At 53.0% G+C, this 25211-nt stretch overlaps 2 protein-coding genes across 6 annotated transcripts; both read right to left on the bottom strand.

Moving 5' to 3' along the window:
* Nucleotides 1-3967: 3967 nt before the first annotated feature.
* GSR (glutathione-disulfide reductase) lies at nt 3968-9167 on the bottom strand. 2 transcript variants are annotated; one of them, XM_074588577.1, is made up of 13 exons: nt 8978-9167; nt 8025-8051; nt 7654-7742; nt 7409-7478; nt 7118-7265; nt 6936-6990; nt 6725-6824; nt 6095-6181; nt 5733-5894; nt 5005-5116; nt 4794-4925; nt 4457-4590; nt 3968-4280 (listed from the first exon to the last, which is right to left on the bottom strand). In XM_074588577.1, the coding sequence occupies exons 1-13, from the start codon at nt 9152-9154 to the stop codon at nt 4131-4133; spliced, it is 1443 nt and encodes a 480-aa protein (XP_074444678.1). In that variant the 5' UTR covers nt 9155-9167; the 3' UTR covers nt 3968-4130. The 2 variants fall into 2 exon arrangements, with proteins under 2 accessions (XP_074444678.1, XP_074444679.1); XM_074588578.1 differs by lacking the exon at nt 6095-6181.
* Nucleotides 9168-9274: 107 nt separating this feature from the next.
* On the bottom strand, nt 9275-23324 carry PPP2CB (protein phosphatase 2 catalytic subunit beta). Of its 4 annotated transcripts, none has more exons than XM_074588580.1 (7): nt 22992-23324; nt 14451-14660; nt 14024-14197; nt 13376-13465; nt 11695-11856; nt 10731-10849; nt 9275-10076 (listed from the first exon to the last, which is right to left on the bottom strand). In XM_074588580.1, the coding sequence occupies exons 1-7, from the start codon at nt 23091-23093 to the stop codon at nt 10004-10006; spliced, it is 930 nt and encodes a 309-aa protein (XP_074444681.1). In that variant the 5' UTR covers nt 23094-23324; the 3' UTR covers nt 9275-10003. The 4 variants fall into 4 exon arrangements, with proteins under 4 accessions (XP_074444681.1, XP_074444683.1, XP_074444680.1 ...); XM_074588582.1 differs by lacking the exon at nt 22992-23324 and adding an exon at nt 15119-17427; XM_074588579.1 differs by lacking the exon at nt 9275-10076 and adding an exon at nt 10083-10413 and having other exon boundaries at nt 22992-23273.
* Between the last annotated feature and the right edge of the window lie 1887 nt (nt 23325-25211).

Below are 25211 nucleotides of genomic sequence, written 5' to 3' on the forward strand. Positions count from 1 at the left end.
AATGAGCCTGGCTTTGACCCCTGCCCCCAAAACACAGCATTTAGTCTCTTTTTGTGAGCCCAAAGACTGACCAAATGAGCCCAGTTTCAAGCCCCCCAAAATGCAGCACTTAGTCTCTGTCTCTCAGTTCTGAGCCTGACACTCCAGCCCCCCCCAAAAAACACAGCACTTCTTACTTTCTGGCTCTGAGCTGCAAAACACAGCACTTAGTCTCTGTGAGCCCTACACTGGCCAAACGATGCCAGTTTCAGGCAGGACTCAGTCCCTGTTTCTCAGCTCTAACACTGGCCCAAGGACCCCGCTTTCAAGCCCCCCACCCCAAAACGCAGGACCTGGTCCGTATTTCCGAGCTCTGAGCCCGGCCCATGAGCCCTAAACACACGCAGGACTTAGTCTCTGGTTTTAAGTTCTGAGCCCTAAACCGGCCAAACGAGCCCAGTTTTGAGCCCCCCAGACTCAGCACCAAGTTTCCCTTTCTGAGCCCCAAACCTGCCTTAGCGACTGTCCTGCTTTGAGGTAAAACAGCACCGATTTTCTGTTTAGTAATTTCACTTTTTAGCTAAGCCCCTTCCAAGGAGCTGAACTCTGAAATCACCCATCTCTTCACCCCTCTCCTCAGGAGAGCATCTCTCCTTTGTCCCCGTGGCCCAAACCACGGCAGTGACCCTGGTCTCAAGCCCCCAAAAGGCGGGACGTGGTCTCTGTGTCCCGGCTCCGTGTGCCGGAGCCCCAAACCCGCCGGATTCACCCCGGGCTCGGGGTTTAACCTCAGCGGGGGCCGGGGGCCGCTCGCTCACCCCCCCCATGCAGGAGGGCGGGGAGAAGAGGGAGAAAGAGGAGGAAAAAAACTCGTGGGTTGAGTTAAAGGCAGTTTAATAGCACAGTAACGGCAGAGAACATCATCAGAACAACAACAATAAAAAATAATAACAATAACATCGGTAGAAAGACATGCACAATAACAATGCAATAACGACACAGACAATGACAATAAAATATCAATACTAACAGTAATAACGCGGCTCCAAGGACCCACACAAGGAAGCGACACAGCCCAGGCGGCTCTCAGCCCCCGGGGGCCGGTTGCCCGGCCCGTCCCGCCCCGGCAGCCCCCGTTCCCATCCCCTCCCCGGTCGGACCGTTCCCCGCCGTGCTCCCCGCGCCGTTCCCGTCCCGCTGCCGGGAGAAGGGAGCTCCGTCCCGCCGAGCCGGTCCCGGTTCCCCCCAGCCGGACTCGGTCCGTGCCGGAGCCGCCGCAGACGCTGTCCCGGGCGGGAAGGTGGGACTCGCTGCCGGCTCCGCGCCCCGAGCCCGGCCCGGAGCCCCAGCCCCGGTTCCCAAGCGCCGCGGGGGGGAAGCTGGAGCGGGACCGGGCCGGGGGGCAGCGCGGCGGCTCCGTCCCGGCGGGCGCCATTGCCCGGCGTGGGGCGTGGGGTGTCCGGGCCCCGCCCCCTCGCCCCGCCCGCTCCTCTTATGGGCATCGCCCCGCCCACCGGGGACGCCCCGGGTCCCGCCGCCCGCCCGCTCCGCGCTGCCCGCTCCGCCCCGGCCCGTGGCCATCGGTCAGACGCCATCGCTCGCCACCGCCGCCCCCGTTGGCCGCGGGCCGTGACGACAGCCCGGGCATGCGGCGGCGGGGAGCGGGGTCGGGGGCGGTTCTGCCCGGGGAGAAGCGGCGGCGGAGGCTCGGGGACACCCGAGGGGGGAAAATCAGGGGAACTCGAGCCACTGAGCGAGTTTTCAGGCCCCAAAACCGCGGGACTTTGGTCTCCCTTTTTTAAGCCCCGAAAACCCCGACTCGGTGGGTTTTACGTGCCCGGGTCTCACCGCACCGCTCGGCTCCTGTCCCCGAGACCCGGCTGAGCCCGGCCTGGCGCTGTGACCCCCCCGCCTCCGGCGCCGTCCCCGCACCCCAAACCCCGGGGGTGACTCTTCCCCCCGCGGCCCCCGAGCTCGGGCTCCATCTCACCAGCCCGGGGCCCCCTCCTGAGCCCCGAACCGCCCCCCCGGGGCCCCGCTCGTTCCCGCTGCTCACCTGGGGCAGGCGGCCACCCGCTGAGGTACCGGCACGAGGCAAGATGGCGGCCGGACTCCCCGCGCATGCGCCGCGCGGCCCCGTCCCTCGGGGAGGGGCGGAGTCTCAGCGGGGGCGTGGCCAAAGCGGGGGCGCGGCAGGAGGGGGCGTGGCCTGACCCCACTCCCGCCGCTGACTCCGCCGCTTTTTCTTTTTGCCCGATTTCACCCCAAAAAAAAACCAAAAAAAGGAAGGTTCTGCGGGCGCTCGGCTCCTGCCCGTGCCCGTGCCTCCCCGCCTCTCTGCGCTGGGGCGTTTGGGCGCTGTGGTGACCCCTCTGGCCGCGAAGCGGGGGAGAAATCGCCCAAACGCTCTGAACCGTGCCTGAAATAAAATAAATAAGATAAAATAAAATAAAAGATAGAATAAAATAAAAATAAAATAAAATAAAATAAAAGAAAAGAAGGGAAAAGAAAAGAAGGGAAAAGAAGAAAAGAAAAGGAGGGAAAAGAAAAGGAGGGAAAAGAAAAGGAGGGAAAAGAAAAGGAGGGAAAAGAAAGGAAAAGAAAAGAAGAGAAAAGAAGAGAAAAGAAAACAGAAAAGAAGGGAAAAGGAAAGGAAAGGAAAGGAAAGGAAAGGAAAGGAAAGGAAAGGAAAGGAAAGGAAAGGAAAGGAAAGGAAAGGAAAGGAAAGGAAAGGAAAGGAAAGGAAAGGGGAAAGGAAAGAGGAAAGGAAAGGAAAGGAAAGGAAAGGAAAGGAAAGGAAAGGAAAGGAAAGGAAAGGAAAGGAAAGGAAAGGAAAGGAAAGGAAAGGAAAGGAAAGGAAAGAGGAAAGGAAAGAGGAAAGGAAAGGAAAGGAAAGGAAAGGAAAGGAAAGGAAAGGAAAGGAAAGGAAAGGAAAGGAAAGGAAAGGGCAAAAGAAAAGAAAAAAGAAAGCAAAAGAAAAGAAAAAGAACTTTAGCCCCTGGGAGTCCAATACGCTCTTTAAACGTGAGCTGATGGGGTCAGGGGGGCTGGGCAGGGGTGGTTTTTTGCCTGCTATGGTTTTTCCAGCTGGGATGGAGACACTGGGGCTGTGACACCAGCCTCCCCTTCCTTGGGCCACTCGCCTCCTCCGCAGGTTTCAGGGAATTTTCAACCTCAGAGACACTTCGATTTCATTTAAACTATTTCTTTCTAGCAAAAGCAAAGCAGAAGCCAGCAGTTCCTCAGCCAGCGCCGTGTCCCAGCTCTCCTGGCCAGCATCGCCCTCACCCGCTTCAAGATACCTCAAGCTTTGAGAGCTCGGGAGCTGCAGCCATGAAGAGCAGAGAGCGACGGGGCAGCGGAGGGGATCTGGAAGCCCCCGGGATGCAGCGGGGTCAGGCCAGCAGCTCCTCCATGATCCCACGTCCAACGGCGATGCTGATGGATCCACGTCCAACGGCAATGCTGATGGATCCATGTCCAATGATGATGCTGCTGGAATCACGTCCAACGGCGATGTTGATGGATCAACATCCAACAGTGATGCTGATGGATCCACGTCCTACAGCGATGCTGATGCGTCCATGTCCAGCAGCGACACTGATGGATCAACATCCAACAGCGATGCCCAGGGATCCACCTCCAACGGCGATGCTGCTGGAATCCCGTCCAATGGCGATGCTGATGGATCAACATCCAACAGCGCTGCGGATGGATCCATGTCCAATGGCAATGCCGCTGCGCCCTTCCATGAGCCCGTGGCGGAAGAGAGAGCCCACTGGGATCCACCACGAGTACCCCAGACACCCAGCCGTCCTGCCCCGCTCTGCTGCTCCCCGCACGCACCCGGTGACAGGGACAGTAGAGGAGGAGCCCGGCCACCAGCAGCCTTCCCCCAAACCGCCCTGAGGGACCGTGCCACCACCCTCCGCAGTTGGGCACGGACAGAGATGGGCACCACAAAGCGGAAGGCAGGAACAGCATGATGTTTGCCAGCATCGCCGTATTTATTTTCCACTCCAAAGCAAGCCACACGGATTCTGACACGCTCTCCAGGCAACCGCCTGACGTTAAGGCATTTTTTTTTAAGACATCTAAAAAGGTTTCCCCAGCTGCAGCTGCCGTCCCTGGGGCTGCCAGCGCCCACCGCCTCAGCGCAGCGTCACCAGCTCTTCGGCAGAAGTGGGGTGAATGGCCACGGTGTTGTCCAGGTCGGCCTTGGTGGCCCCCATTTTGATGGCCACGGCGAAGCCCTGCAGCATTTCGTCGCAGCCCAGCCCTTGCATGTGCAATCCCACCACCTTTGGGGAAGAAGCGAGAGGCCGGATGGGACCCAGGAGCGAAGAAATCCAGGCTGAAATCCAGGCTTGGTGCTGGGGCAGCTGGATCCCACCCCAAGACCTGGCCTGAGCAGGGGACAAGGGGACGGCCAGCCCCCTGCGGCGCCCGACTGTCCCCCCGGGTCCCCTCCGCGCACCTTCTCCTCCTTGCCAGCGCACACCAGCTTCATGACACACTTCACCTTCCTCTGGGTGATGGCGTGGTACAAGGGGGTGAAGGACGTGCTGTAGATCTTCACGTTCTCCTTGCCGTGCGTGGCCACGGCCTCCTCTGCAGCAGAAGACACGGCACGTAGGTCAAGGGGACGCGCCGTATCCCCGAGGCATTTATAAAGAGGGAGTCAAAGCACATTTTGCAAGGCTTCAGACCGCTTGCTGGAGCTCAGATGGTCTCCTCGAGCATCAAACCAGCAGCTCGGAGCCACAACGTCCCCATCCTCTCCGCCCCCCACCCCGTGTCCTCTCCGTCCCCACCTTCCGTGAGGCCCACGGTGCCGATGGGCGGGTGGCTGAAGACGACGGTGGGGATGTCCCGGTAGTCCAGCCGGGACTCCTGCTTCTCCTCGAAGAGCCTGTGGGCCAGCTTTCTGCCGGCCGCGATGGCCACTGCAGGGAGGGACGGGGAGCCTGAGCTGTGGCGCGGGGCAGCGCTGAGGGGCTGGGGAGGGGGACACGACCGCGGTACCTGGGGTGAGGAGGGCTCTCCCGCAGACGTCCCCGACGGCGTAGATCCCTTTCCTGGTGGTGTTCTGGTACTCATCCACCACCACATGGCCCTTGGCGTCCACCTGCACACCCTGCCGTGGGAAATGGCGGACACCTCGGAACGTGGCCCAGGTGGGATGGGACAAGCGATGCCCATGGGGGACCTGTGCCGGTGGCCACCATGTTCGCAGATGGGGGGGTGGCATGGTGGGAACACCATCCTATGGCAGGCTCCAGAGACCCGCAGGATCCCTGGAGACCCATGGGATTCCCGGAGACCTGTGGGAACTTCAGAGAACTGTGGGAACCCCAGAGATCTGTGAGACTACCAGAGACCCGTGGGATCCCTGGAGACCCATGGGACCCCTCAGAGACCTGTAGGAACGCCAGAGACCCATGGGACCCCTGGGACCCCCCGGAGACCCGTACGAACTCTGGAGACCTGTGGGACCCCTGGAGACCTACGGCACCCCCAGAGATCTGTGGGATCCCCAGAGACCCCTGGGACCCCTGGAGACCCATGGGACCCATAGGAACTCTGGAGACCTGTTGCATCCCCGGAGACCCATAGGAACTCTGGAGACCCATGGGACTCCTGGAGACCCCCGGAGCCCCCGGAGACCTGTAGGAACTCTGGAGACCCGTGGGATCCCCGGAGACCCGTGGGCATCCTTGCAGCAGCGCGGAAGGGCCGTGCTGCCACCTCACCACTTGGTCCAGGCACAGGTCCTCGGTGTTGGGCTCCCGCCCCACGGCCCAGAGCAGGCAGTCCACGTCCCGGATCACTCCCTCCGTCGGCTTGCGGCCGGGCACCGCGGAGGTCACCGTCACATCCAGCAGCCCGCAAGGGGACTTGGTGACCGTCTTCACCTGCGGGGAACAACAAGAGCTACCGAGGGGAGAAGGTGCCAATGGCTTTTGCCTTGCAACAGGCGATGGTGGCCACGCCGCAGGACCAGGGACACTGCCAAAGCCGTGGCCCGGCGAGCGGCGCCCAAAAATGCCAGCTTTCCCTCATCCCTGCTTCTCCAGAAGGGATGGGACAAGCTGTGGGGCTGCTCTGCTTGTACCTCCGTGTGCTTCCAGACCTCCACCCCGGTGTTCTCCAGCTCCTGGGTGCAGTTCGAGCTGATCATGGAGTCGAAGGTCCTCAGGACCTGGGCAGGGACCCGCCAGCCCCATGAGATGAGGGTCCACAGGCGAAGGCACCGCCTGGCAGCCCCCTCCGCCGGCATTTCCCTACGCCTGTGCCCCATGCGGGCCCAGAGAGGTTTGGGGCGCTTCTTCCGGTCCATGATAAAGTTCTCCTCTCTGTTTTTCCTTCAATATTTTTTTTTTCCTTTCCTTTTTATTCAAGTCACGACTTGCAATCAAGCTCAAGGAAAGGGGTGCGGCGGCATGCGGGGCCGCAGAAATGCCGGGCGCGTAGGCTGGCGCTGCCGGAACGCCGCCTGGCAGCACACCCACGCTCTTCCCACTCCATCCGTGTGTCCCCCCCACAACCTCACCCCATCCACTTCCCCCCCCGGCTCCTGACACCCATCAGCCTTGCGCCACCATCCTCCGCATCCCCATGGCCGCCCGCCCGCGCCGACTCCGACCCTCCTTTACAAGCTCCTGGGAGCCGGTGACCAGAACCTCCCCCCCCTGCCGGTGGGCTGGGATGCGTTTTGGGGGACACACACACACGACACACTAACCTTGTCGTGGCGGATCAGCAGGGCTGACTTGGAGCCCAGGGTGGAGAGGATCCCCGCGATCTCCACCGCGATGTAGCCGGCACCCACGATAACGCTGCGCCTGCGGAGAAGCGACGATGCCGCGCGGAGTCGTGCCGAGCCACCGGCAGCAACGGCTTTGGGTGGGATGGGACGGGACGGGATGGGATGGGGGCGATGATCCCCATTTTACCTGGGCAGCTCCTCCAGGTCGAAGAATCCGTCGCTGGTTATCCCCAGGCTGGCACCTGCGAAGCAAAGCCCCTTTCGCACCCTTCGCTGTTCCCCCTTTTCCACCTCCCGCCCCCATCAGCTTGGGGCTTTGGCGGCCATTCTCTCTTCCCCGGGCAGCCCCGAGAATTCCGCCAGGCTCACCGGGAATTTCGCTGTCGGCAGGGACAGCCGGGCGCCCGCCCGTGGCTATAAGGATGTGCGGAGCCGTGTACTTCTTCCCGTCCACTTCCACGGTGGGCTGGGGATCGGCGGTGAACTTGCCGTAGCCCCGAATGATGTCGATGTGAGCCTGAGGGGAGTAATTAGGGCAATTAAGAGCGGCGGCTAACAGAGCCAGGGCTCCCGCCGTTAAAGAGGACGCCCATAAAGGCTGGAAAAGCGGCCCAAAATCCAGTAGAGTGCGTTTTCCCCGCGGGATAAACGCATCCTCACCTTCTTTAAGTTGTTTTCGTAGATGTCGTTCAGGCGCCTCACGTAAGCGTCGCGCTTCTCTTTAATTGTTCTGGAACAGAGCCGGGGCCGGGGGGAGGCTTAACGGCCCGGAACTACGGAGCTCAGCAAAAACCCACTCCATCCCTTCGGCACGTGGCAGGGAACCCTTGGGGGTGGACAATCCCCCCCCAGTCCCCGCTCCCCGGGAGATGCTGGTCTCCAACCGGCCCTTCCCGGATACCTACCTCCAGTTGAACTTGACGCCGGGGGTTTCGAAGCCGTAGTCGGCGTGGTCGTGGATGAACTCCGCGTGGACCGCCGTGTTCCACATCACCTGACACACACACACACACACACACACCCCCCCCGGCACAAAACCCCCCGTCGGCTTGGGAAAAGCTGGTTTGATTTTTGGAAGGGGGGTGGGGAGGGGAACCCTTTCCCGTTGCCACGCTTTCCTGATGCCTCATCCCGGAGCGCTTGGCGGTGGTGTCTCGATGGCTCGATCCGCTCCCAAACCCTCCTCCCTCCCTGCAATTCCGCACCCTCCCACCTAACCGCCCCCCCCCGCCCCTCCCCGGACCCGACCCACGCCGGCGGGGGAACCCCCCCTTACCTTCTTTGGCACGCACCCGACATTGACCTGGGGGGAAATAAGAGCAAGACTCGGCGTTAAAGGCTTATTTTTGAGGCCGGTACTGAATCCCATCTCTCTGCCTGGGAAAATAAAAGCGGGATTACAGGTTTCCGGCAAAAGAGGGCTGTAACCGCCTTTGGTGCCTCAAGGTCTTGTGGTTTGCCCGTTTTCACTTCCTTGAAGGAGAACACGGAAGGTGCACGCTCTTCAAATACAACCTTTTTTCTTGTTGTTTTTTTTTGTTTTTTTTTTTTCCCATGGATAATTTAAGGGAGGAGGGTGTTTGCCATCCCTTTCCTGCACTCCTGGTCCCAGTACGGCCACTCTTTTGGGGAAAACGCACTTGGAAGCATAAAACTAGAGCCTGTTCCTTCTCCCCTTTTTTTGAGGAACGCGTTTGTTTTTTCCCTTGTCACCGGCTGGCCGTGCCCCGCCGGCTCCGCAACCGAGCCCGCGGTCCTACCTCGCTTGCCCACCGTCCCTTTATCGGCCCGAAAACAGCCAAAACCCACCCAACGCCCTCCCAGGGGAGAGGGGAACGGGGACGCGTTCCCAGCTCCCTGCACGACGCTCCGCAGCCGGGATGGCGGCTCCTGCCCCTCCGACTTCCCGCAGGACTGGGGCCGGGCACGGGAGGAAGCGGGATCAGTCCAGAGGGAACCGGGATGAGTCCCGGGGGGGTGCCAGGACCAGCCAGGGGGAACAGGGACAAGCCCTAGGGCGACCAGGACCAGCCAGGGGGAACAGGGACAAGCCCGGGGGCCACCGGGACCAGCTCCAGGGGGAACAGGGACAAGCCAGGGCGAAGCGGGACAAGCCCCGGGGCCACCGGGACCAGCCAGGGCGAAGCGGGACGAGCCCTGCGGGGACCCAACTCGCCGTCCCCGTTTCGCCCTCGCCCCCCACCCCCGGTTCCCCCCGCGGGGACTCACGCAGGTGCCTCCGAAGCGACGCGGTTCCACCAAAGCGACGCGGGCCCCCAGCTCGGCCGCCCGCCGGGCCCCCGCCAGCCCCCCGGACCCTCCGCCCAGCACCAGCAGCTCGTAGGCGGCCGCCGCCATCTCCCCCGGCTCGGTACGGCCCCGCCAGCTCCGCTCCGCCCCCTCCATGGTCCCGGTCCGTCCCTCCCCCCGGGTCCCCGCCCCGCCTTCCCCGGGGCCCTCATCCACCCCCGTGTCCCCGATCCGCCCCGTCCCCCCCCCCACCCCGCGTTCAGCATCCCACCACGATTTGGGGCTGACAATGGCAAGTTTATTGTTTCAGGTACAGTCAGGAGGATTGCAAGCATTTTCCAGGACAAATATACAGAGGGGAGGGGGAATAACAAAAAAAAAAAAAAAACAAAACAAAAAAACAAAAAAAAACAAAAGAAAAAGACAAACAACCCGAAAAAAAAAAAGAAAAAAAAAAAAGAAGGCAGGATCGACACAGAACGGGAATCCAGCTAAAAAGGGGAACGCTTTTATCCGTGTTATGACAACGTACTCCCAAGCAGGAATCGCTTCCTTTCTCCAGTTAAGTCGATGGGTCTTTTCAATAAAATAAAAAGAGGGGTTGGGGGGAGGGGGAGGAGCTAGTGTGCATTTCCCTCGAAAATAAACTCTAATTCATGCCAGTTAAACACTAGAACTAAAAATTTACAAAGAAGCGTCTCGAAGGAGGTGGAAAGTGTTATTAGGAGTTACCCCTTCCTCTCTGAACAGTCCAGAAGAAAAAACAATGACTACAAATACAGCAGGCAAACGGCTGGACTGACGGGTACGGGATGCCGATAGTGTCGTAAGGAATTCAGTCTCGAGTTGTGCTGAACGCTCTTCGTCCTCTGTATGGCACGTTTTGGTCCATGATGGGGGGGGATTTTAAGTTGAGACGAACCCCGATTTCTTACAGAAACGTGTAAATATCTGTTGCTCTTTAAAACGCCAGGTGTACTTCCCTCTGCGGAGGTTAGGAGAGGTTTATAGGAAGTAGTCTGGGGTACGACGGGTAACATGAGGCTCTCCACGACGCGGCGCTGGGTCAAACTGGAGGCTGCAGGAAAATAACAAAACAAAAAAAAAAAAAAACCAAAAACACACAGGGATCGTTTTCCCTCTCCATGAGGTGTTTTCCAATGCCACAGTAAACACTAGGCTTGCTCCCTCCTGCTGCTAGTGCTTTACTCACCCCGGCTGCTTCCACGTAAAACATCCCCGGTCCCAAAACAAGCATCCGGAGGGAGATAAAACTCATCAGCTAGTGGAAAATGCTGCTTACAGGCTGAACACAACCCAGCCGTCAGCACTTCAGCAGCCCATCGCTGCCGCCACGCCAGCTCAGCTGAACGCAAAGCTCAGTCTCTCTCACCCAACCTTTACAAAGCCCAGAACTACCAAAAATAAAAATAAATACATAAAAAAAAAATAAATAAAAAAAATCAACCTGTCTTTACTCCCTCCATCAAGCTTGGGCAGTAGTAGAGGGATTAAGGAAATGCAGAAGCTCCAACTCTCCGGAGAGTCGGGAAGAGGAGCTAATGCAGTACCCAAGGGAAGCTTTTAAGAGCTTAACTCGCTACTTATTTTTAGATATTCTTGCAGGTAGAGCGCACAGCGTTAATTCCAGAGTGGTCTGAGCTGGCTTGTCACGGAAGAATCCCTTTGGAAAGGATCAGAAAGAGAGAACAGCCCGAGCCAGGTTACTCACAAGGAATATTTTAAAGTGTCATCTAGTTCCATGATAGCAGCCTGGTTCCCACACCGGTAACAGTAATTGGGCGCGCTGAAAATGGTAACCACATTTCGGTCGTGGCACCAGTTATAACCCTGCCGGAAAAAAAGAGAAAAAAGGTCCCTGTTAAAACCCCAAACCTCAGCCCGTCTGAAATTCCTCTGGAGGCCTGAAACGATATAAGGCATTTGTGGAACTGTAGACTTCTCGTAAGTATTTCCAGCTGACTTAGTTTCGTTTTAAAAGGACTTTTAAAGAGTAGAAGTAAGAACAAGCAGTAGTTACTAAGCAAAACCAGCTCCAACCTCTCTACAGAGAGATCGGCCGTTCGTCACTCGTGTGTTTATCCATTTTGTATATAAATTATGGTCTGCGCCACCAAGAAACCTCGAGATTTTTTAGGTACGCCTTCAGCTTTCAACCACCCCAAAGGAGAAGTTGCCGGCTGGACGCGAGCGACTTCGGACACACGGCACTACTTACGGGATCTACTTCAACTAGATTTTAAAAATACATCCGCTCCATTGACCCACTTGGCATTTTTCCAGCAAGACATACAAGAATAGCCCCCCAACAGCCAAAATTACGGCTTAATCCCCGTCACATCGGACTGCCGAGTATTACAGGACAGTCTGTTGAACGCAGCGGCAGGTTAAGTAGAGCAGCCAGCGCATAAGGAGATTATTACTTCCACAAATGGGGTGTGACAGCGTCCCTTCGGCAATTTACTTGGAGAGGGGGCGGAAAAAAGGGCAGAACATCCCCTTATTTACAATCGCAGGTCAACGCACATCATTTTATGTTGCTTGTTGTTTTCACACGGTTGAAGTCCTCCTTTGGTACTTAACTTACGCAAACCCATCAGCGGAAGGTCTCACAGAGGAGACAGGAATTGGCATCTATGTTGTGTTAGCCCCATCTAGCAGAATGCTTGCCCTACCTCCATGACGAGTTGGTGAGCACGGGAGACCAGTGTGAGACCATTGGCATGGTTAAATGTTTCGGAAATATCTTGCCCAAACGTGTAGCCAGCACCACGTGGAGAGATACCCCAGCCGCCACGATCATCCGGATCCGACCACAACAGATCACACATAGGACCCTTGAAAAAGATTAAGTGTTCTTCATTAGATCAGTGCCAAGGTTGTTATAAAAAGACACTTCTAAAATTTATTTACAGTGAAGAGACTGCCAGCGTGTCCTTCTCTGCTTTATTTAACACACGTAGTAGCGGCTAGTTACTCACTCTATCAGTCAGCATCCTTCCCAAAGAAAGGAACGCACACACGGCTGACTGAGAAAGGAGTTCATGTAACCAGAAAACTCTTCCCACCTCCCTCTTCCACACCCGCCATTTACCCTTTCACTTCAGCTAATCAGAGACACAAAGACACGGAGAGCAGATCCGCATTCTTCCTCCCGACTCTCCCAGTATAATCAAATAGGCCACGTGAGAAGGTATGCACATCCGAGGAGACACAGTGGGTTCACCGGTGCCAGCCAAGTCGCAATAAATTAAAGAAAGGGAAACGACCCGTAGGAGGCTATGAACTGACCGTTCCAGAGACTGATGTGCAGCCTTCAGCAGCCCTTCTGGCAAGGTATTCATCATTTAATTTCCTCTCCTAAACAGTCTATTGTCGCACTAGATATATTCAAAAATATCCTGGTGTACATCGTCTAACGCTCCCAAGTGAAGCTCAGCAGCTTTTCCCGCTGGGCTTCTAAGGGGCACTAAAGACATTCCAGTATTTATCCAAGCCTGCTGCTGTTTCCTACCCACCGATCTGAGCTCTGCGGTAGGGATCACGCTGACTACCTGTGGAGGTCCTCAGGACAGCCAGATTTCAGCACACAGACAGGCGGCACAGGGCCGGGAAAACCCCAGAGCAACAATATAATCGTTACACCTAACTACAGGTAGACGCCCCACCGGGTACCCCCCCCCCAATTCCGGGAGTAATTTACACGGCTTATTCCAGGTTTTTGGAAGGCTTGGGCAGACCTCGCTGCATTGTTCTTGCTGTTATACCAAAGACGCTGCAGGACAAACAGTTCATTTTTATCAGGGAACGCTCAAGTCCATTTGTTAGCCCCAACCAGCCCAACACAGAAGGGCCAACTGCTGCCCTGGGAGTTCGGGAGGTGGTTTCCTCAGTCCTGATCTCAGGCCCCCAGAAAGTGAGGAACGAGGTGAAACACCACAGAAGAAAGGACTGAGAAGAAAGGCCTGGCTGAGGAGGAAGGACGGTGACACAACGTGGCTTCACGTGGTGGCTGGCTGCTCACAAGCAAGTCTGCGATGAGGACGAAGGTATTAAACACCTTCCCCTGCCAAATACTAGTCTTTGACTCAGCCTCAAAAAATCCCGTGAATCTGTGGAAAAACAGCTGTGAAAAGCCCACAGCACTCCCTTTGTAGATTGCTGTAATCGAAGCCATATTGACTTGTGGGTGTTTTGCCCAAATGTATGTTCATCTGCTCTAGCTCTCAGAAAGGCAATAATCTGCTGTGTAACCGCGTGTCCGTCCCGCCGTTTACATGGATTTCCACCTGAGGCTACATTTGCGTTTTCCACCAACAGATATCTAAGTTTATGATGCATTTCCTTTCCCTTTACCTCGTGTGGAACTTCCTGCAGGCGGTCCAGGGCCCTGATATGATCCAGTGTATCTATGGATGGAGAGAGGCCACCGTGGAGACAGAATATCTGTTTGGGAAAAGAGAAAAAAAAAAAAAAGCAATCCGTTCAGTGCATGTTGTTATGGGAAAACTGTTCTCAGAAATAGCAGGGTTTAACTGTGTTATCATTCTTTTACAACTACAGCCGACTCACCCTCACAGCAGAGAAACCAAATTTAATTCCAGCAGGAGGAAACAGAACTAAAAGGCTTCATCTGGCGTACAGAGATCAGAGCAACAAAGACACCGTGCCTTCTGTTTTAAGAACATCTTGTCTCACGGCCACAACAACTCGCATCTGATGGGTCACGAGGGGATGCCCAGTTGTTGAGCAGTCATTTAAAACGAACCATACATGCAATACCCTGCCATTATTTTGGGAGCAGAATCAAAAGCCTTCCCACACCATCAACTCGCCTTAACGCCTCATTAAATTCTTCCTCAAACACCAAATAAGTACAGGGACTTGAAAAAATTCAGATCACAAGTTAAGGGAGCTTCTTTGAGACTGCTCATGTAGAGGAGGTCAGACAGTCCAATCTGCATAACTCTATGAAATGAAGCGTTTTGCTTATTTTCGGCTTACCTGGCCATCTACTAGAGCTGTAAGTGGAAGATAATCAAACAGATCTGTGAAATACTTCCAGACGTTGGCGTTGCCATACTTTCGCAGACATTCGTCATAAAAGCCATACACTTGTGTAATTTGTCTGCTTTCGTGATTGCCCCTCAGTATTGTAATGCGTTCTGGGTAACGCACCTATCGACAAAGAAAACTCTTCTGTAACACAAGAAGTGTACCATCAACACGGAAACAAATAGTAACAGAGTATTTCAAACAGCAATCAAGCATTCAGCTGTGTTATAGAACAGCAAGTGTCCATTAACGCAATTCAATTTATATCCACTTAGCTCAAGCCAACGGCGGCGTCAACAGGAGGAGCAATTCTTTCAAAACTCCCCAAAAGCCCGGTTTTGCCCAAAGCTGCCGGAGAAAAGCTGTCAAACCATACCTTCAAGGCTACTAGAAGAGTCACCGTTTCCACCGAGTAATAGCCTCTGTCCACGTAGTCTCCCATGAACAGGTAATTTGTGTCCGGCGATTTCCCACCAATTCTAAAGAGTTCCATAAGGTCGTGGAATTGACCGTGGACATCTCCACAGACGGTGACGGGGCAACGTACCTCTTGCACATTTGACTCTTTCGTAAGAATTTCTTTAGCCTAGCAAGAAAAACACATTTAAGGCAAAAAGGTAGGAAGCTCCTCCATAAGCAAATGAAGATGTTATTCCACTGCCTTCGCACCGGAAACACAATCTCACTCCAGCAGCTCAAGCTGAATAATAAAAAAAACATTTTGTTGGGTGAGCAAAGAAAAAGTGCATTTTACAAATCCCTGTGCACAAAGGCAAGCAGGTTTGCCAGTGTGAAGCCAGGTCATTACGATATTATTGTACCACACGCATCAACAAACAAATTCAAAGAAGCAACTGAACAAGTTAATTCCCAGCCTCTCCTGAAATGAAGCTGCGTGAACTTCAAGCCTCACACCGGATATACAGCTTCCGTCACTGCCGGGGTTCACCCACGAATCCTGTGCTTCTTCCAAATATTTCTCAAGTACAGACAAGGCGAAGCACTATTCCAGTAAGCTTCGTTAGCATTGTGGGCAGACATTACCTTCTTGAGCACAACCGATTTATTTAACATACAGATTTCTCCATCAGCGTCTTCGACACAGATCGGGTCTGTTTGTCTCAGCTACGTGAACTACAGCAGCACTCAGCACGCCAATCCGACTGCCAAAGTCAAGTGTTATTCGGTTTCACAATACCTAGATGCTTTCACCTCAAGAACCACAGCTGTCCCCTCAGTACCGCAGGCCATCCCGTGTCCTGTCAGCAAGAGTTCAGCGCAAAACTCGTATGAACAGAGGTTAGGCAAGATCCTTGCTGTCTGCTCTAAGGGCAGAAATACCAGAGGAGATAGCGCATGCCACTCAGAGGGTTTTCTGAACAACTTGATTTGCAAAAAGCACGCGTAAAGCTAGATATTATTTGATACTGACACTAGTAGGAAAACCACAGCCTCCTAGACTTCTGCTAGAAGTCATCTAACTTGCAATGAAGCACCTACGCACAAACTCCCTCCTGCCACATTTTAGTCTGACTACCATCTCAGTTGCTCAAAGGATTGCTCTCAATCCCACGCAGCCATGTGGAACCACTCGCGTCGCCACCTGCGCTGGCAAACACAGCGGCAGGCTGGAGCAATCCTTCTGCCAGCACCGAGAGCCACTCCTCACCGCCTTCCTCCTCTGGGATCCCTCAGGCTTCCCCTCGTCGCCGCACACCCATGAAACTCAAGTGTTCTCTTACGGCAGCGGTGCGTGCCATGGAAACAGCACTACGAACAGCGTGTTCGTTCCGTATGGACAAAGACAGCTCATCATGTCATCTCTGCGCAGAAAGGCCGCACATGACAAAGTGTCTCATCTGGCAGAAACGCTGGACAACCACCACGACACCAGATGAGCTGAGCCGTGTTACTCTGCCAAACGATAATCAACGTGCGCGCCAGCGCCAGGAGTTGACAGGGCTGCCCCAGCTCTCCAGAGGTACTGCGCTTTCACATCGCACTGCGGCGAGTACGAGACGACTGGAGACGTATGTCAGGAGAGCGAACCTTCTCCGCACATTCCCAGAACACATGGGAACGAACAAATCCGTTTCTCTTGCAGAGGGGCAGATTTCTCCTTCTGGCTTAAGCTATCGAGGGAAACAAGTATTCCTAAGCTTCACTTTACTAACCTGGCACAGAACATCACTGCATATGCAAGAGGCGCTTCTCTCGCCCAGGGCACTTTTTGCCTGCCAGATTTCCAATCCTCTTCCAAGCACAACAGTTTAACAACTTCTACAGGCAGGTCACATACAACTGGAAAAGCAAAGTCAGAGGCAATTTAAACATACGGAGCCACAACCAGCTTCCCTGGCCGTACCCAGCTGGCAACAAGATGACCACAGATGGAGGGATGGCATCCCTGGATTTAGTCATCTCTTCCTCTGCTAATTACAGACACGTAATGTAGCCTATCTGCACTACCTTATTATCGTTATCAAATATCGTGGGTTTTTTGCTGCCTCCAGCTCAGCAACTGATGCAGATCAGCGCTCCAGGCACAGAGAACACCCACATATAGGCTCACTGCGAGCTGGACAGAAGGGATGAAAAATCACCAGTGCTGAACAGTCACCAGCAGGCGATGATCTGGCTATTCATCGCCAAGTCCCTTAGCTCAGGGTGATGGAGCTCCCACCAGGAAGAAGCTGCTTACCAAGGATACCCTCAGCAGGCTCCCCGAGGAGGCCTGTGTTCACATTCAAACATTAGTTGCCTCGCCTCTTTTAGGGCAAGCATGTAGTTGGAAAAAACAACTAAAACCCAAGCAGCCAAGGGCTTGGACAGCATCCAGCATGCCCCCTGCACGGTATGTAACCCGAGGGATGTGACCCTGATCCTCAAAGACAAGTCCTGCACATGGACTCGATGACGTGGGGTCAACCTTACAGTTCTAAAACGACTCGAAACTGCTGAACATGTTGCATTTCTGAGTGCAACAGCAGTAGTCAAATGTGGTTCAAGTATCTTTAAAAAGCACCTATCGCACCTTTTGAGAGCTTCTACTCTCTGGGAGAGTCAAATATAAAACACCATCTCAAAAACAGCTGCACAGTGTGTTCTGACTTGCACAAAGATGGGGTTTCATGTAAGCTGAAGCTAATTTAACCACAAAAGGTGCGAGGTATTTTCTGCCTTTTCCTATCACACATACTGCTCCCTTCCCAAATGCATAAAAAGAAATACACTTACTTCAAGCCCCCGTGGAGAAGATGCAGGACACCGTACAGATACCAGACATACTTAGCAGTGTCTCGACCACATCATCACTCTCCACCTCTCTGATCTGCCCAGAAACCCCATGCAGCCGTCCTGAGAACATGTACAGGTAAAGCAGCACAGGCAACAGGGTAGAGCTCCTTTTGCACATTAAGAGGGCAAACATACGTTAAACGCGTCCTAGGAAGTTAGGCCAGCCCAAGTCCTGAAATTTTGGTACTAGAAGAGTCTAGAAGTTTCCCCGCATGAATAAGGAGGAGGTTGAAGCTGAAGAGCAGCAGCTTCTTAAGCTGCCTACCAGCTGTTACTGTCTAGCCCATTTTAGCTTACTACGTAGACAAACACACAAGCACGTGAATAGACCAAGGCTGTCGTTTTAATGCTGCAGAGCTGGTTCAAAGCAGGCTTGGGAGCTGAGCTTGGCTGGCCACAGAGATTTGCCCTGACGTGACCTTCTAATGCAGAACAAGACCTTTAACATCTTAAGCATCGTTAAAAACACCCCAGAAAAGCGGCAACTAACCAGTGCACGCTGCTTGCGTGTTTCACTGTGCAGAGCTAACACTGAAGTCAAATGACATAAAATAACAAATCGAATATTACAAAAGCAGCATATAAAACTCTGATGCAAGTAAACTGCCTTGCATTATCATCACTCACTCACTTAAGAAGGGTGTTAACTATGACTTAAAGACATATTTTAGCTACCTTTGTTTTAGAAAACGGTGACTAATGTTATCAGCTTGCTAAGCATGCGTCCCAATGTTTTGGATGAAAACCATATCCAGGTCAGTAGAAAAGAAGCAGCGTTTAGGTATTTTTATTAAATAAACCTCCATTAAGCACAATGGTTACCACGTCTGTGCTCAATATTACTTTGAAGACGTAGACTATTTGTTGGCTCTGAGCTTGCCCGTCATCTCAACTCCCCCCTCTTTCCCAGTTTTAGATTCTGTAGATCACCTTTGTAGACTGGAACACAAGCTTGTCTGCTGTCCAGTCCTCTACCCACGTGAAGGGAGGCTGGAGAATGCACGTCCCAATAATTTACTGTGTTGTCCTTGCACGAGGAAACTGAACAGTCTCAGGGCTTGCACACGACGCATTAATGTGCTGCTCCAAAACCTGAGATGCTACACCAGCTTTGAGACTGCCACCGGGATCACCAGGAGACTAATCCCTCTGTGAGAGCCTTAACAATCAAATCCACATCAACTACTACGCTGTTCAGATTTGCCTGTGATAATTGTGTAGGCCGATTCCATGGGTGAGGGGATTACGATCCAACCGGGATGCAGATTTTCAGCGCTGTAGTTTCTCTAGAGAAAACTGAAGACCTCAAGCACCTGCTTTCCATACAGGATCCTTTGAGAGCACAGAAAATCAGCTCCTCCTGGAAGATTCATTTACTGCACCACGAGCTCAGTTTGACCTGTAGAGGCTCTTACTTCAGTAATCAGAGAGGCCAGCCATGAAGTTTCTGATAAAAATTCAACTGAATCGTCATTCCACCAGCTGTGACAGACCAGACTACTATGTCAACCAGTGTGCTGAGGATATTAAAATCTCAAGGAGCTTGGCCTGAACAAGAACCAGCTGGATTGTGCCCAAATGAGGTGGAAGCCCAAGGGATGGAGCTGTCCTGCCCTGCAACAGCAAAGCAGCAGAGGACACCCTGGAGCCTCAAGAGTGACAGGGACTGTCAAGGTGCACACGTGCTCCTAAAGGTACGTGGGCCAGCATACCCTGGGCTAAGTGTCATCGCTGAAGAGATGAAATATTCCTGGCCACAACTCAACACAACACTCGGAATTTTATGGTTTGAACAGCATCCAGGATGCTACTTGGCTCCATCACTCATACTAATTTCTCCAATTAGTGCAGAAGAGCTTGCTAACTCATTCTCCTAAAATTATTCTTAGGTGAAATGATCTCCGAGGGCAGAAGCATCACAGGTACATGCCAGTAACAGCAATACTCCCTACAGCATCAGCTGGCTCCTGCTGCTTGGTTTGAAGAATCAATTTATAATTACCATTCAATAACCGTACAAGAAATCTAAGCCTTCATTAGCAATTAGCATCCTTCTCCTCCCACCACTTCACAACACAAAGCTCTCAAGCTGCTCACAGCAATGAGACTGTAACCCTTCTTACACATCCAAAGAACAAGGACAGAAAAAGGAAGCTACAAAGAGAGAGACGGTTATAGATGGTTGCTTGCCTGTGTTTAATTTACGAGACAGACTTTTACTTGCCTTCTTTCATATCCCATTTCATTACCTTGATCAAAACCTCTTTTCCTTGGGACAAGCAGGACGGCTCTCAACTGCCTCACCTGCACCAGAATTCATTTGCTGGTGATTCATTCATTGAACTTTAAAACATAATTATTCAGAGATCTCTGTGTCCAAACCTGGGAGGGCTTCCTATTAAATTAATACAACTTCCTTTTAGCCTGACTTTAGCTGTAGGAAATACAGGTTATGACCTGTGCAAGTTCAAAGGCAGTTCGATATAGCCAGCACTACGCGAGTTAACAATTTGAAAGCTAGCACCGGCACAGAAAGGTGACATGGCACCTCCGATGCAGTGCAGCCATAATCCAAGGCAGAACTCTATATTTCACTGCCTATTTATTGACAGTGGAAAAAAAGTCTTAACAACCTTCTGCCATAAAGAGAGTCTAAGACCATGACGTTAAGAGAAGTTGTATGAGATGCAAGACATCCAACGCACATTTCCCCAACACGCTGGAACATTTCTTGTGTCTACAAGCTCCAGCAGCGATCACAATTGTTTGTCCTTCTATTATCCTTTAAATGTCTGCATGATTTTAGCTAGATTTCATTTTAAAGACCAGCAGAACGGGAAACAAGTGTTTTCATGTTGTCTTGAGATGACATCTTGATTTCAACTGCATGAAGAATACAAGACTGGTTAGCTGCCAAAATGATGTTGTAACCAGGCAGGTGAAGACAGAATGTGATTTTTACAGGTGCAAATTTCAAGAACTTTCAGAGCGCAGAATAATTTGGCATACCCGCATTAAGCCTAGCTATGTCCAACCTTTCCCTCATTACTGTCCATTATGCCAGCAATTAAAAACAAGAACAATCCACACAGGCAAGTCTGGGATTTGTTTCTTTGGGGTTTCCCCCCCTCTTCGTTTCCATAGAATGGTTTAGGTTGGAAGGGACCCTGAAGACCACCTTGTTCCAACCCCCTTGCCACGGGCAGGGACACCTCCCACAAGATCAGGTTGCTCCAAGCCCCGTCCAGCCTGGCCTTGAACACCTCCAGGGATGGGGCAGCCACAGCTTCTCTGCAAAAATACAAAAATTTTTATTTAAACCATTTTTTTTTCTTTTTTTTGTTTTTTTTTTAACTACTCAACTCTTCCACAAATCTAAACCTGAGGCAAGAGGTACTATTGTGCTTGGCCTCTTAGAAATTAGTCACAGAAAAGGGAGTGCTAACAAGTGCGACATGGTTCGTAAGGGTTTCACCAAATGTTATCTCAAGGAAACAAACTAAACCAGCTTTCTGGCAGGGCTCCTTCATACCAAAAGCAAGCCTGCACACTCTGAAGTTTTTGTAAGCTCCTTTCCACCACCAGCTGGGTGATACAACCACTCCCTGAAAACTTAAGAATAAGCCAAGTAAGAGCATTGCAGAGTATTTACTTCACACACAAGTCACTTCAATCTGTTACCAGCACCCTAGAAGAATGAGGTGCTGTGACAAATGACATTCGTTTCATGCCGTGCACCACAGGTTGAGGGCTCCTACCCATCATCTGGATGACAAACACCCGTTCAATGTCCAGCTGCAACGCAGCGATCTGAGCTGCTGCTATCCCTGTTTACTGTGCAAGCCCTGATGGACAGCCACAATCTGCCGGCTTTGTCCTCCAGCTTCTCAAAACACAGCAGCCACAGCTCCTTAACTAACAACACATCCAGAGAAGAAGGGAAATGGTTTTCTGTAACAGCTTGCTGGTTAGAACTGCAGTTCCCAACCAGCAATGCTTGGAGCAGGGCACAGATCATGCTAATAAATTATTTCAGGCTTATTAGCTGGGCCTCTCACAGGAGACAGCATAGCCACAAGGTGCTCTTACTCACTCTTCAAGATATATCTACTCTTCAAGCCACTGCTGTTGCTCCTTGCTGCAGCACCAGCCCTCATCACCACACTCCCTTGGAACTGATGGAGCACTGGAGAAAGAGTCATAAAACTAATGGAGGACAGGCCCTGCATGGGATACAAAAAATGGTAAGAGGGAAAGAAAACAGAGGCTGGGTGGGGGTTAGCTAGATGTCAGGCCCACTGATGAAGGCATTTGCCAGGAAGCCAGATCCTGGAGTCCTACATAGTCTCTGCCTGTGGCATCCAAACAAACCGCTCCTACCTTTCTGATGAGCATCCCTGGCACGTTACAAGGTCGCAGCGCAGATCCTCTCTACTGTTCAGATTTTATCACTGCAGTAGTCTACCGAGGATCCCACAGAAGGAAAGAGCTGCATCTTCCAAAGTTGGCGCTGAGATGTTTAGTCACAGGCCAAAATGTGTTGCCATGAACAGGCATCGAAAAACATGTGTCACTTCTGAGAGAACTGAGTGAGACACACAGGTAATAACGTGACAATGCCAAGTTCACCATAAGGGTGAACACTGAACTAACTGCTCTACCCTCTGTGCCTGAAAATTATCGGTCTATCCAAGAAAGGAAGCTGAGAGCTTCTCTAGACCGTCCAATGCACAGCAATGGTCTCTGATGGTCACTGAGGTTAAGAAGCAAACAGAAAAAAAAATAATCTTTGACACTGCGTTCGTTACCACTTCAATCCCTAACTGTCACATGTTGCCAAGTTCAAAGAAAATCCTAACTTAGTCCTAGATTGCACTACTGAGGGAGCGTTCACACAGGGGTATTTAATTTCTCAGACAAAACCCAACACAAGTCTAAAGATCTGTCTCATGATAAAACAAAATAGAGGCTCTTGACAGTCTGCGCTAAACAAGTCCAAAGAGGAATTTGCCAAAGGACTCTCCAAACCGCAGTCCAAAATAGCAGACCGTGTCCTTTATCCAATCATTTCTCCTTCTATTTTAGTCTCTCTCAGCAGGCTGTAAGCCTCTGTTTAGGTCGGCATTATGGCTTATTTCTTATCCCCTTCTGCTTTCCTAGATCGCACATCAGGTGTCAGAAGACTCCCTCGTTGGTTTGGGGCTGACTTTTTCGCATGTGGCTACTACGAATTATGAGAAGCCCGAAGAGATTCCTCCCCGCGCGCAGCACCCCCGCGACGCAGACGAGCCCAAAGCCAAAATGTAAAAAGCACGTTATTGAGGGCAGTTAGGTGTGGAATAAAATCCTATAACCGCGGCGGTTTTAACACCAGAAATCTACTGTATTGCACGCGAGAGGATCTCGGATCCAACCCAGGCAGCGTCGCGGCCTCGCAGCGAGCGAAGCAAACACGTTTCCCCCTCGCAGAATCCCCCCCCCCCCCCGCTGCCATTTTCGGCCCGCTCTGCCCGCAGCCCACCCTCAGCACCGCCAACCCCCAACCACGAGCCAAACCCCGGCGATTCACCCGCTACCGCCACCGGACAAGAGGGGCGACCCCCCGGGGCCCCGCACTCACCTTCTCGCAGAGGCTGCGGACCTGGCTCTCGCTGAGCTGCCGGCACTCGTTCAGCTGCTCGATCCACTGATCCAGCTCCTTGGCGAAACCTTTCTCCTCCATGGCGGCCGGGCAGGGCCGGGCCGGGCTGGGCCCCCGCCGCGCTCGGGGCCCGCGAGGCCCGGGGCCCGCCTGAAGGCCGAGCGGCGCAACAACTGGGAGGCGAGGCCTGCTCCGCTCCGCGTAATGGCGGGCCCCCCCCCTCCTTCCCTCCCTCAGCCTCCCGGGCCTGCGCACTTCCGGCCACACCTACACCGCGTGACCTGCGCGCACTTCCGGGCCGCGCCTCCCTCCCCTCAGGGCCCCGCCCCTCCCACAACGGTCGCCGCCTCCTGTGAGGGGAGGGAGGCGCCGTCGCCGCCGCCCTGCGAGGGGAGGCCGTGGTTCTGTCGCCCCCCGTGGGAGGTGGGCTGTTAGAGCTGCAAGGGTGATGGAGGGAACGGCGCACCTCTCCTCTGAGGGAAGGCTGAGAGACCTGGGGCTGTTCAGCCGGGAGAGGAGAAGGCTGAGAGGGGATCTCATCCATGCCGATCGGTATCTAAAGGGCGGGTGTCAAAAGAGGACGGGATCAGGCTTTCCTCAGTGGTGCCCGGTGACAGGACAAGGGGCAGCGGGCGCAAGCTGGAACACGGGAAATTCCGTCTGAACGTGAGGAAAAACTTCTTTCCTTTGAGCGTGACAGAGCACTGGAAGAGTCTCCTTCTCTAGAGATATTCCAAACCCGCCTGGGCACGTTCCTGTCCAGCCTGTTCTGGGTGACCCTGCTCTGGCAGGGGAGGTTGGACGAGATGATCTCCAGAGGGCCCTTCCAGCCCCCACCATTCCATGATTCTGTGAGTGCGGCACAGGCTGGGATCTACCTGGCTGGGGAGCAGCTCTGTGTAAAGGGACCCGGGGGTCCTGGTGGCCAGCAAGGTCAATACGAGTGAACAGGGTGCTGCTGAGGCAAAGAAAACCAATCGGATGCTGGGCTCCATCAACAAGGGCATCACCAGCAGAGATAAAGAAGTCATTATCCCGCTCTACGCGGTGATTCTTAGGTCACATGTGGAATACTGCATTCAGTTTTGGTCCCCGCTGTGCAAAAAAGATGTGGCCAGGCTGGAGAGGGTCCAGAGAAGGGCTATCAAGATGATCCAAGGCCTGGGAAGCCTGCCATGCGGTGAAAGGCTGAGAGAAGTGGGTTTGTTCAGCCATGAGAAAAGAAGGCTCAGGGGAAACCTTATCACCACGTTCCAGTAATTAAAGGGTGGCCAAAAAGAAGATGGAGACTCCCTTTTCACAAGGAGTCACATGGGAAAGATGAGGGGTAACGGGTACAAGTTACTCCTGGGGAGATTCCAGTTGGACACAAGAGGAAAATTTTTCCCAATGAGACCAACCAGCCACTGGAATAATCTCCCCAGGGAAGCGGTGGATTCCCCAACATCAGACGCTTTTAAGAGTCAGCTGGAGAGGGCGCTGGGCCATCTCGTCTAGACGGTGCTTTTGCCAAGAAAGGTTGGACCAGATGATCCTTGAGGTCCTTTCCAACCTGGGATTCTATGATTCATTGATTCTATGATAATTACAAGGTTTTGCACCCACTCTGGGTGTTGGGTCCCAAGCGTTAGCAGCAGGACAGGTGTTCATCTGGGAATGTAATAACAATACCTGTCTTTCTTCAATCGTCTCAGTAAATATCTATTATTAATTCACTTCACCACAATCCTTCGAAATTTTGTGGAGTGTTATTGTAAGACTGCCCTATTTATTGGCTAGCTCTGGTAAGCATTAAACCATGTATATTTTACAGTATTCGTATGCTTCATTTTATACAAGGGCGACTGAAAACGGCGTGTATGTACCGTGACATAACAAACACAGCATGGTATTAAGTCACATAACCATTACCAATAAAAATTAGCGTATCTTCTTACAGTCTGGTACTCCGTTCATCTCACGGTCAGCCCTAAATTGTGACTGACCTACGGACATTTCTGTCTACTGCAGCGTACCCAGCTCTTCAGTTGATCTTCTGTGTGTTTTGATTTGCTTTACCGTTTCCTCTATACTGGAATGTAATAGTAACGTATAGTGATAATGATTTAATAACTCACATTATTACATTGCCAAGGTCTGGAGCGCTGGGTACGCTCGCGTTCCAAGTGCCTGGCCCAGGCAGCGAGGACTGGGATTTTA

This window comes from Larus michahellis, chromosome 5 (genome assembly GCF_964199755.1).
Source record: "Larus michahellis chromosome 5, bLarMic1.1, whole genome shotgun sequence".
In the NCBI taxonomy this organism is placed as follows: Eukaryota; Metazoa; Chordata; class Aves; order Charadriiformes; family Laridae; genus Larus; species Larus michahellis.

Coding starts and splice junctions, on each gene's coding strand:
- GSR (XM_074588577.1), bottom strand. CDS start 9,154: ATGGAGGGGGCGGAGCGGAGCTGGCGGGGCCGTACCGAGCCGGGGGAG. Junction 6,991..7,117: donor TGCCGACAGCGAAATTCCCG/GTGAGCCTGGCG, acceptor TTTGCTTCGCAG/GTGCCAGCCTGGGGATAACC. Junction 6,825..6,935: donor GACCTGGAGGAGCTGCCCAG/GTAAAATGGGGA, acceptor GCTTCTCCGCAG/GCGCAGCGTTATCGTGGGTG.
- PPP2CB (XM_074588579.1), bottom strand. CDS start 23,093: ATGGAGGAGAAAGGTTTCGCCAAGGAGCTGGATCAGTGGATCGAGCAG. Junction 14,198..14,450: donor CTCTTCTAGTAGCCTTGAAG/GTATGGTTTGAC, acceptor CTTTGTCGATAG/GTGCGTTACCCAGAACGCAT. Junction 13,466..14,023: donor CAGCTCTAGTAGATGGCCAG/GTAAGCCGAAAA, acceptor TTTCCCAAACAG/ATATTCTGTCTCCACGGTGG.